This window comes from Sinocyclocheilus grahami, unplaced genomic scaffold (genome assembly GCF_001515645.1).
Source record: "Sinocyclocheilus grahami isolate Dianchi unplaced genomic scaffold, SAMN03320097.WGS_v1.1 scaffold977.1, whole genome shotgun sequence".
NCBI classification, from domain to species: Eukaryota; Metazoa; Chordata; class Actinopteri; order Cypriniformes; family Cyprinidae; genus Sinocyclocheilus; species Sinocyclocheilus grahami.
The window spans coordinates 342,268-355,188 of NW_015506156.1; the positions used below are offsets into that span (position 1 = coordinate 342,268).

General features: G+C 38.4%; 1 protein-coding gene across 1 annotated transcript in view; it reads left to right on the forward strand.

Moving 5' to 3' along the window:
- LOC107565054 (collagen alpha-1(XXV) chain-like) overlaps nucleotides 1-10,365 on the forward strand; it is a 284,160-nt gene extending 273,795 nt beyond the window's left edge. Inside the window, exons 3-4 of the mRNA XM_016250237.1 lie at nucleotides 9,266-9,310; nucleotides 10,352-10,365. Coding sequence (XP_016105723.1) covers nucleotides 9,266-9,310; nucleotides 10,352-10,365 — 59 coding nt within the window. The remainder of the gene's footprint in view (nucleotides 1-9,265; nucleotides 9,311-10,351) is intronic.
- Nucleotides 10,366-12,921: the final 2,556 nt, after the last annotated feature.

A 12,921-nucleotide genomic window follows, 5' to 3' on the forward strand; every position in this document is an offset into this window, starting at 1 on the left:
TCATGCCATACCTTTTACACATTTACTCGAATTGTTATGCTGATAATACAATTTGTAAGGAAAAATGCATTAAATAACGAGGTATTTCTGGAGAAACTTTTTCAAAGGAAAACACACACGCGCGCGGTCTCAGTGAATCAGCTGCATCCACAACTGAACGGAACAAAACGTGTTGAACTTGAAAATTGTTTATGCATGGGTGCACTTGCTAAATGAAGGCGGATTGTATAAAATGGATACATTATAATTAAAATGTTTATTAACGAGCTGCAGTTTTATTACATCATGCGCTGGCACAGATGCATTATATTAACACCACGGGTCATCAATACGGTGCAGATTGGGCCTCAATTGGTGTTTCCAACACACTTTTTCATAGTGCGCAACACAAGCTCAAACTCATCAAAAGTCAACAAGTTCAACAAACTACAACGACTTTTCCAAGTGACTACTGCAGAACGCACGCGAGAGAGAGACGAGGCAGTGCAGATCGCTCGTCGCATAAGTGGGAATTTACCGAATGTGGCACTTGTGGGAGGACTGTATGCAATACCCACAACCTCACACCAAATTTCAGGCCGTGTAGATAGGCAAGCATATATACAAATCATTTAGTAAGCAGAAATCCGAAATTTACCTTAACATATTAAGTTAGAGCAAGATTCAACTGAATTGATGCTTGAAGAATGCACTTCCAGCAGCCATGATAAACAGTTGGCGGTTAAAGTTTTCTATGCACAATTTGATTTGACGTAAGTCACGAGACCTATTACTATCTCTCTAGCCAATCACATTGATGGATAAAAATAAAATTAAAATAATCATGTAACGACCACAAAAGGAGGAAAATAGCGGAGTAAAAGTACCGATACATCACTTAAAATGTACTCAAGTAAAAGTAAACAATTTTTAAACTACTCAAAAAGTACAATTACTGATAAAAACTACTTAATTACTGTAATGTGAGTATTTGTAATTAGTTACTTCACATCCCTGCTAATAATCAACATTCAACCTGGTAAAAAATATTTATTTATTGTTATCCGTGTTATATTTCATCTGCAACAGCAATGTGAACTTTTATAAACATCCATTTGGTCGTTAACTTTTAAATGCATCGTTGTGCAGAAAATATGAGCAGAGTTCTCTGCATGAAAGACCCCCGACTGGCAGATTAATGTGCTACTTTTCTCTCCAATATGGTAGGAAGTTAAATTAAATAAAATGTGGAGGAAGTTAACTGTGACAAGATGATTGACAGGCCAGTTTACATTGACAGGGTGCATGTAACAGGTGCGATAGAGCGGTCCTTTTAAAGACGCAATTGTGTGACGTGATAGTATATCCCAAAGCTTACCTACTTTTCTACTACACACTCAAAAGTGTGTACTTTTTCTTCAGCAAAAGAGTACATACTTTAAGAGCATAGTATAAATGGGCTGTAATCACTGTTATAATATCAGAGGTGAAAACCATGGCAGAATGATAAGTTATTGAACTAATCTTCATTTTAATGGTATCCCACAGGCAAAAAAGAAAAAAAATATGGCAGCAGAAAAAAAAATCTAACATAAAACATAATTCAGTCAGGTAAAGCTTCATGTGTAAAAGGTTCATGGGTGTAGGCTACATGATTTTACAAACATTATTTTTAATGCTCTTTTCACATAATTAAATGTTCTCTAATCCAACATACATTTCTTAATCAGGGTGATGAAATAAACATTTTATTCTATTCAGCCAACAGCGAGAAGGCAGAGACTTGTAAAATGGAGGCAGAACCTGCACCAGCACCACTGACAGATGAAGAGGAGTTGGCCACAATAGCAATATTAAAATCCAACAGGGAAAATAATACGTGTTGCATTTGTATTTGTAGGAAATAAAGATGACCAAATTAGTTGTGAATATTTTGTGCTTATTTAACACCTGTGTTGGTGGTTACGGCATAGATATCTCGCACTACTCTTCCATCTGGCATCCTTCCATTCCATACAGTAATCAGTTTCATTTTCGGAAAGTGCGATTGTGAGAATATGTGTGTAATCAATGCATCCAACCACACTGGAAAACTAAAGGAAATTCTAATTATTAGGTTACTTCCAGAGGTTGCAGCAAGATGTTCTCAAGTGAAGGTAATTTAAAAGTGGTACTGCTCAAATAAATATGCATGTGGATATGACAAAATAAAATAAAATAAAATAGAATCCTCTTCTGATGTAAATGTAACTCCCTGCAAATTAATGCAGCCTCCTCATCTACAGGATCCCATGTAAAAAGACATGCCATTTTTGTCACATTTACAGTGTCTGCATGATGAAAATGAAAGTGGTGCGGTGAGAAAAAATTATCTTGTTACCATTTGCATTAAGAATTTTTTTTCCCCCCCCCCCCCAGGAAACAAGACTAAATATAGTATTATAATTTTTTTTCTATAGTAAATGCATCTTGATTTAAGAATTTTGATATTTATAGGCTACTTGAAATAAGGCAAAAATCTCAGCAATAAAAGCATTTTTGCAGCATGAATTAATTTAAACATTTAAAAAGGGGGAGGAGACCGAAAGAAACGTACTCGGTTACTAACGTAACCTCGGTTCCCTGAGATACGGGAACGAGTACTGCATCTTGCTAGACGCATATGGGGAAAAAAGCCTTTTTTTCTCCTGAACTGAAGCCTATTCATTCACGCAGTGAAACTGCACAGCCATTGGTTCGTGCAGAGCTTAAAAAACGAACCAATGGCGACGAAGCCCACCGGAATGGGCCGGGCATCTGGCTATATAAGCGGGTGCTCGCCACAGGATTCTCAGGTTTACTTCGTGCAGAGCTTAAAAAACGAACCAATGTCTTGCTTCGATCCATGCAGTTTCACTGCGTGAATGAATAAGCTTCAGTTCAGGAGAAAAAAGGCTTTTTTCCCCATATGTATCTAGCAAGACGCAGTACGAGTGAAGTATCGAAAGGGAACTCTGGGTTTACTGAAGAAAACCTGCTCCCGACCAGGGGTGCACCAGGGGGAAACGCACCCCAGGTTAGGTTCACAGAGTAAGTTACTAAGGTAACTTACCAAGAGGTTTAGTTTTGTCTTTTATCGGAACCGAAAACCATGAGTTTCCCTTTTCTGGGGTTAACAAACTCTGAGTTTCCAACAAAACCCGCTTTCTGGAATACACCCCTATAGGGTATTCCAAAAAGCAGGTTATGTGACATACCCGGGTATGTTTGAGGATAAGCGAGCGGATAACCTCAGCTTTCGGTTCCAAAATCGGAGGTTACTTTCAGGGTATGTAAGTAACCATACTAACTTGCTCTCTGAAGATAACCTGCAGGTTATGTTCCAGGGTTAGTTCACTTCAGTGCACGTGTGATCTACTGACGAGCCTTCAGTGGGCGTGACGGATAGCGCACAACAGTATATAATATTACAATATGTAATATAGCCTATTTTATATATATATATATATATACACATACAGCCCCCTCTCTCCGAAGCCTCGAATATTCTGTGTTGACTACTACCGTCCTGGCACTATGGGAACACCCCCAGCCTCTGAAGCATGTGTGCAAACGTCCCAATGCAAATTGGCTACAGCTGAGTGATGACGTCACTTGGCATGCTGGCATGCACTATAAAAGAGGTACCTCTGCACTACGTCATCAGCTTCAGGTTGTCTGAAGTAAGATGCAGGAGGCATGTCTGGAGTATGGCAGCAAGATGCAGCATCTCGTTTCTTTTCAGGGAACCAGGGTTATATTCATAACCTGAGACATTCCCTTCGAATCGTTCTCCAACCAATATGCCCATATAGGTCATTTGTCACTTCCCTGAAATACGACCAATCAGAGCATTTATTAAATGTGTGCTCCTATCGACTACAGGACACTTTCATATTTATGCATTGTACACTTTCATGCGATCATGGGTTCGATCCCAGGGAACACACATGCTCATAAAACATATATGCACTATACATAACTTTCCAACACGTCTACCAAATGCATACATGTAAATGTGTTTTGCGAAATGCAAATGGTGGGTAAAGAACCATGTAAAAAGTCCACACATTGCATTTAAATGAACACTCATTTTTATTGGTAATGACAGTCATACGTCATTTCATGGTGACATGGTGACCTATAGGGTCATTTTTTGGAGGAGTTGCAGTCTCAGTTGTACTACTACATACTTCCTCTACACAGCACTGTGAATAAGATTCAAGGTAGCTCAACTAAAATTCTTACACTGTTAACTTTCATTCTAGACAGGATCTATAGGAATGCATACCTGCATACAGCAAGGTATGCAGAGTCCTCCGAGCTCCTGCATCTAGTGCTAGGCAGCGGGAAGGATATGAGAAACTTTATCTAAATTACAACCGAATCATAAGGGATTCATCCCAACATCAACTTCTCCCTCCTTAATGAATGTGCGGGGCATTCTAACAAAAAGTGTGGAAACACTCCGAGGTGTCACCTGTAGAATCAAGTAACACAATAAAGAGCACACCCCCACTGCTACAGTACACTTAGTCAGAATTAAATCATGACTCACCAACTGCAGTAGTCAGCGCTCATTTATGTATCAGAGGTTTACATCACAACAGAGCAGAGACAGGCTTCACGATACAGTCCCTCACTCTGGTCAAAGTCTCTCAGCAGGTCTGCCTGAAAGACTTGCAACATGGCCAACATGTGCAAAGCCCCAACAGCCTGGCTAGCTGCTGCATAAGCTCTGCCCACTAATTTAGATGTAAAATGGTAGGGTTTAGTAGGAAGAACGAGAGCCTTTCACAAGGATGGAGCTTCCGGAGAGAGGTAGTCGGCCAAAGCCTCTTCAACCGGGGGCATCATCGCACACCCATGACCTTGCAACCCCTTCACATTAAAGTAGTTCAGTGTCTGGTCGAAAAACATGAGCTGAAAAGGAATTTCATCATGAAGCTTTGGGAGGAAAGGAAGGCTTACAGGCTAGGGACGTTTAGGACCTAGGAGTAACCGCTCATCGAGCCTGCCAGGAACAGGCTCCTCCCTCTCCACACAATATTCCAAACGAAGTCTAGTCATGGCGCGGGTCAAAACATCCACCAACTCATGATTAGTGGGAGTGAGGCAGGAAGCGGGCCCACTCTGATTGTCCACCTGAACTGCCATCCCCTCTGGTTCCTCAGAACCAGAGTTGGGCAATGACCAGCACTCAGATGAATCGCAAGCCTCCTCAGCTTGTGCTTCCTGATCTGACCTGAGGATATCAGAGCTTGCGATTGAAGCTGAGGAAAGGGAAAGACCCATCTCCAGCTCCTCAGTAAGATCAACGTGTGAGCCCCACAACCTGTGAGCCGCCTCAGTGGGACCCGAACCATGGGCTTACCCTCTTCCCCCTAAACGGGGCCAGACAGGGCCCTCAAGTGCTGACCAGGCATGCACTGCTCCCAAGCACATAACACGCATCTCGTGTGTGTCCGAGTAAGAAACCTCCACCAGGGTGGCACACATCTTCTAAAGGCTCTTTCCATAGTAGAGCAGTGCATAAAGCAATTGAAGACAGCAAAAGCTGATGAAGTAGTTGACAAAAATGATGATAAGTGACGTCATCACTCAGCTGTAGCTGAATTTCTATTAATTTCTTGGAATTTTAATTCCTTTTATTAATTGATTTTATTCATGTTCAATCCGTATTTGTTATAGCAGTTTCTAAGTCTTCTGACAAAAGACTTCTCTGCCTCACCTAGACAGTCATCTCACAGTTCTGCACAAATACAGTACATACTCGGCTACAAATCAATTCAATAGTAATGAGTTTGAGGGTGTACAACATGTACTACAGTATTTACTGTACATAGAATAATGAACGTTCTCTCGTCTGAAGTACTGCTACTATGTACTGTAATTCTATTGTATGTGTAAGTAGTATTGAAACCTTGTAGATGAGCCTGTAGGCCAACTTTCCTCATGGTCATTCCATCCAGAAGAACATGGTCAACTATAGTGCTTTGTATTTCATCTGGAACAAATGACCTTTGACCTCATCCCCTTCGTTTTTATTTTCCCCTCCTTTTCCTCTGTTTCCCACTACCAGGATTAATTTTCCAAAACTCATAATCACTTGTGCTCCTGTGCATATCTTCCTAAGATTCGGACTGGTGTGTCATCAGTTTTGCTACTGAATGTTCACATATAGATAAATGTGTGCTGTTTGAGTTTTGCATATTTTTTGATGCTTGAGTTACTTATATTGTGTGTTTGTGTTTTCTGAATGAGAACATGGTTAAACCTGTGCAAAATTATGGCGTTTTTGTGTAGACGAAAACACTGAGCAAATTGGAACGAGTGTGCAAACAGATGAAATGGGTTAAAAGTTTTGAGAAACGTGTCTTTGTTTTGAGAACTGTATGAATGTTTTGGAAAATTTTGCCAAATGAATCAGTTATAGTGTGTTAGCAATCGAGAAAAACTAATAAAGTTTCATGTTAAATCTAAGGTTATGTGTAAAACCACTGTTGCAGGATTATTGTGACACAAATAAAAAAAAAAGAGTAAGAGGCTTTTTTGGCACAGGCTGCACTGCACAGCCACTCAGAAGCAAGTTAATGAGGAAAGGGGAATCATGTTTCTCCTGTCTTACTGCAGCTGATCATTTCTGGTTTAAACCCAAAGTACCATCTTGCCTCTACCTCTTGCGTGTCCAGTGCTTTGTGTTTTGCATATTTTTATTTAAATTCAGCTTTAAAGAATAAATCATGTTAAGGTAAATGTGTGTGCATGTATAGAACTAACAAAATAACATTGAGTTGCTTAATTGAAAGCTTATTGTATTATGTAGAGCAGAGTATTATGATAGAAAGATGGACTGAGCGAGTGTGATTACCTGTTGATTCTTCAGCTTGATCTCATATTTAGAATAAAACATTAGTTTGAATTACTACTGAGGGAAGCATTCTTTATTTTAGTAAACTTTTAGCTGCTAAGGGGATTTCCCATGATAATGCTGGTCAATCTATTTGTTGGTTGTGTCTTACAAGGTGTTTTTAAAAGTAAAAATAATGTCCTTTTTTCGTTGTTCCTTCATTACTAGTTCTAAAGTGATGTTTTCGAATTAGTAATGGAGACTTGAGCTCATCTGTTAGTACTTTGTGTGCACTGGCATGGACAAACAACACAAACCGACAGACACATTCACATAGTGCACTTGCTGTAGACACAGAAGCAAACGCTGATTGTTCAGGATATACTTTTAAGCTTGGTCATTACGTCACCCCTTGAAAGTTAACCAACATTACATATGAGATGTTTTTCATGGTTTTAAGGCCATCTTCCAATAACACTGAAAGAGTGAAACTTTATTTATTTATTAATTTTTATGAAGTGCAGATTTATTCATTTGTAATATACCTTTTATGTAAATAAACTATGAACTGTATATTTTAATTTTGAACTAAATTCTAGTTGCCCTGTCTCTTTATGCTCTCCTCCTGTTTGCTCTGGTGTGACTGGTTAAGTAAATGATGCAGTCCGTGACGGACAGATCGTTAATGGCTGGTCTATGTGGTAATACAATACATCGGGCAGGACATCCAAATGCTCACCTATCATTTATCGGCTTTTCATCTGAAAGATGTATGTAGTAGCAACTTTACATGGCCGCTCAATCTAATGTTAACCTAGAAAAATATGCGAAAAACTTCGAAACTCTGTTTATGAAAAATATATCTATAGAGAGTGAAATGTCTACTTTCAAATGAACCAATTCAAATAGAAAATGTGTGTTTGCATGGATGATTTACATGAAATTTAATGTGTGTGCGATGCACTGTTAATTGTTTAAGCTGGCTTTAAGTTCAATACATTTCCTAAGGTGGGCATGCTGTGATATGTATTGTATTTTTACTGTAACAGATTCCGGCCAAAAAAACACAATGCAGAAGTGGGAGGGAATGGGAGTCATTCTTCTGGGATTAGGACGGGAGGGGATTTTCCCCTCGTTTTTTCGTGGGATGGGACAGCATTTTTTTTTTTGTGTGTGGGAGTGGGACGGGAGAGGTTTGAAAATTCACTCCCGTGTCACCCTCTACTTCTCTTATAAAACTGAAATTTTTTTTTTCATGGTAAACTCTAAAAATATTTCAATCCAAAAGTATTGTTTAGTGTAAAACATGTTGAAGATTATCAGTTAAGCTGTCAATTCATTAAATGATAAGCCGTTTCCTCTAAAAAGCTGTTTATTCAGTGTAGTGAAGCCTCTCCTCCATTGACATCCATTAAAAAAACGGCCTCTGGTCTCCTTTCCCACATACTGCCAAAGCGGAAGTGTTAGCATTAGCCTTTTTTTGGCTAAAGGTTGCAAGCTTGCCTTCTAGTGGCTTTGATGATATTGTGTTTTCAGACCACACGTTGGCCTTAATTTTTGGTACACTGGAAGATGTATGGATTGTGGATGTACTCGAGTGGTGCACAAAACTCACAAAATAAGTCTACCATGCACCCTCAGAACATTTCTGCCAAAAAAAAACAAAAAACAATTACCAACTTGACCTCATGCATCATCAAACAAACAAACAAAAACAATTTATTCATTTTATTTTTAGAAATTGCATTTGTCTTAATTTTTTTTCGAAGTTTTAATTAGAAAAAGCCTTTTGGGACATTGGCAACAAAATCTTACAGCATTGATAAGAAATTAAGAAGACAGCTGTATTACTGCATTCATCTGTTGACTTTTTTTTGTCTGAATTTTAAAACATCATGCAGATATCCGTCATGTATACATCTACATTTGATAGATACAAAAGGCATATCCTGTTTTTCTAGGTTATGATTCACATTTAATGTGTAAAACTCAACAGTGAACTCGGATGAGCAAAGTCATAAATAGGTTTCTGCATGAGACATTGTCTTGAAGAGTGTTAAACTCAAGGTCACACTAATGAAAATCTGTAAATTCATCTCTTGTCACACATGCCACTCCTATGCCATGTTTACATTGTAACTTTTTTTCTTTTTACATTTGTAACCGATGTTGTCCTGAGAGAATCCAACAACAAATATATCCAATACTAAGATGCTACCCCAATCTACTCTTCTCACACACATACCTTGTATTTAATTGTTGCCTCTGAATGTTATAGATATACATAAAAAGGAAATTAAATGATTTTGAGGTAGCATTTTCTTACAAGTACAATCTTACTTCAATATGTGCCTAAAGTGCATTTTAAATTTACTCATGATAACAGCGTTTTAAACAATGTTTTCTCACCTGCTGTAGGTCCACCAGGCAAAAGGGGAAGAAGAGGACGCAATGGAGACTCTGGTGAGTGTGTTTTAACTCCAAGTTTTCAAACTGTTAAATCATGAAAATTATTTGCTGGCCACAGTCTGTGGGACAGTTAATAAATGTCCCCCTTAACCACAATTTCCAAGTGCCTGAGGAATCTTTCAGTACAATTACATGCTAGCACTGGATTCTGTGTCCAGTGAATAACATTCCAAAGGGTTTGGTTTATTATAGTAGCTGTTACCATTAGTTACATTTTTACTGAACCTCCAGTTAGAGGTGCAGACACAAGTCAGCCACGCAAATTCTGTTCAAAGGGGCTATTTTCTGGAAGACACATATGCATACCTCCAGGATCACATTAAATGGAAGAAAAAATCTTCAATCTCAAGTATGTATATGTAGAGTATCAGTGGTAAGCTGAAGTGGAACATGTTGATTATCCAAGGACTACCCTCTGTACTACCCTCTCTACTCTCCATAAAAAGCTCATTCAAATTACTGCATGTAGAGGTGCATTCTCTGTTACAGAGTACTGGATTCTATTTGTTTTTCTATTGTGAGTTTCTCTTGTAAAAATATGTTTGAATGTGTAAATGTGACACATTAGATAAAAAATAAAAAAATCTATATATTATAAATATACTAAACAATGTTCTAATTTAATAAATAGATCATAAAAAGTAATTTTTTAAATTTTATTTTATCTTTTTATTTTGTGTGTGGGGGGGGGGGGGTTTGCTATTTTTTTATTTTTTTTTTACAAAAGTAAACCTCAAAATCTAAAGAGGAAAAGCAGGGCAATTCTTCTCTTATGCAAGACAATAGTCGCGTGGTCTTTGCAGAAACAGCATGGTGTATGGCTGTGAAAAAGCACGCCCTCATAAGCCAATATCTATAGTCACATGAGCAAAAACTTAATTAAACTTGTCTACGACCACACACACACATCCATGATGTGGTCTAAAGTAAGGCCAAAACAAATCGCTTGATTGTCACATAAATATTTCTTAAGTTTGGATGTTCCTTACTTAAAAAAACATGCCAATGATCAATTTGAGCCGTTTTGTTACACAGACTCACCCTCATAGAAACGATGCATGTTCTCTTAGAAGTAAAGACTCCTATGTCTATATGAGCATCTCGGCACTCTAGGGCTTGTTGTTGTTGTTTTTCCTCACTTAGACTAAAATAAAACGCAAATAAATCTCTCCATTTATGCCATTTTCCTCCATGTCTGGGTCAGGTGTATGGTGCTTCTGTCAGAAAACAAATTTGGTGTCTGTGCTTCTCATCAATCGACAGTTGAGAAAGATTTTAGGGAGACGTTTTTAACTGTACCACTGAAGCAGTGCAAATGCAAGCTGAATCCATCCACATTCATATCAGTGTTTGCCTGGCTAGAGGGTTTCCAAACCTGGGAAACGCAGACCTTTAGGGTAAATGGAACATCCTTTTATCTGGTCACCTACAGCCTACATCAACCAGCTAATAGAAAGAGGAGTGCAAATGAGAAAAATACCAGGGTGTTTATGCAGGAACTGAAGTTCAGAGTGACATAAGTAAAAGGAGTTTGAAAATGAAGAGATCGTTGTTTGGATGTGTTAGAGGTGGAAAAGGCAGTGGAAATCTCCTCAAGTCAAGCTGCTGCGGTTGTCTGTGCCGAAGCTAAACTGGTCATCAGTGTTTAATGCACAAGGCCTGAAACATTCATAAGTTAGATAACCCAAGACCTGAAGCAAATTACTCATGGCTAATAAAACTGTGGCCACAGAGTTTTCATATAAACTCTCACTTGCTTAAAGGGCACTTTACATTCTTCTACTGTATATGATACTGTCTTTCTGGCTTTAAACTGCATTCATGCTTTTAAAGTTCAATATGTTGACTTTTACAAATACAAACATTTTATGAAATCAGATTAATATTTAAATAAATGCTTTACAGTTTTTTTTAATTGGTTTGATACTATTTTGTGTACATTTGGTGTACATTATCGAAACTCTTAGTACAAAACTTTAAACCGATCACACTTGTAATACAACTAGTCATTCTTTCAAAACCTGATGATTTCATTGTAGTTGCACATTTTCATTCCACATAATCATTGTTTCAGAACACAAGATCATTGTGATATGTATTGAGAACATTTGGTTTAATCACCAAAACACAACAGTAAGATCTTTTTTTCAGCTTAGTATTTTTAACAATCAGTTCATTCAGTAGCAAACAACACAAGGTACAGGTTTCAAATCACCCTCGGTGCTGAATGAATGTTACTGTAAAACTATATACACAGCCATCACAGCAAATGTTACACTTACGTTCAGACAAAAGCTATATATAAAAAAAACAACCTTTATACAACATAAAAATGTGATCAAAGAACACATCAAAAGTCATTTACATACGCAAGCAAAAAAAGTGTTTTATTTTAATTTACAACAATACTATGGTTGCATGTGAAAAAGAAACAAACAAACAAACAACCTGTAAATGTAGACCTGAAATTCACATTAATTATCAAGCATGTCTTCAACATTCGGCCATAAATTTATCAACATCACCGTTAATGTCTTCATTGTTCAGGCACCGCGGGAAAAACCATCTAGCATGACGAATCCAGGCTTGACACTACTCTGAATTTATATCACCACAAGCTTCATCCATGGCTTGAAGAAGGGTGACATGCTCAAGGGGATGGCGATCATACACCTTCCATCTCCATGTAGAGAAGAATTCCTCAATTGGGTTGAGGAAAGGAGAGTATGGGGGAAGGTAGAGGGTCATGAACCGAGGATGTGCCTGAAACCATTCCCGAACCAGCTCTGCATGGTGGAAACTGACATTGTCCCACACAAAAACATAGATGCCAGCTTCACCCTGACAGGACTGCTCAAGCTCATTTAGAAAAGCTATCAGGTGTTCAGTGTTGTATGATCCTAGAACTGGTCTACAGCCTACCACACCATCTTCAGATATAGCTGCACACATTGAGATGTTTCCCCCACGTTGTCCAGGCACTTGGATGGTTGCCCTTTGGCCAATAAGGTTACGTCCATGGCGTCTGGTTTTTGCCAGATTGAAACCGGACTCATCAACAAAAATATACTTGTAATGATTCACAGCAGTGTCCAGCTCCATCACCCTCTAAAATAATAATAATTTGGTTAGCTCTTTTACAAATAATAGTTGACATTGTTAGTCAGTACTGTAAATTGCATGTCATACAGTACACCAATTTAGTGTTGTACCTGAACATATTCTGAACGCAGTTGTTTCACCCGGGCATTGTTTCTCTCAAAAGGCACCAAGTAAATTGGTTTCACAGAAACCTGGTGCTTCTTCAAAAGGCGGCCAATATTTGGAAGGCTAATTGACAGCACATTGGCAAAGGTGTCATTGCTGTTCTCAATAGCCTGCTTGATTTCAGACAGCAGTATGTCATTCCTTGCCCTGACCATTTCCACCACAGCTAACTCCTGCTGGTCAGTCAAAACACGTGAGCGAACACCACCAGGTTGTCTCCTGTTAATTCTGAGAGGACAACAGTATGCTGTCAATATTTTACTATTACAAATGACATAAAACGGTGACAATTATATGTTGTTCTTCTATATAGTAATGCCATTACTGTAACAGTACTA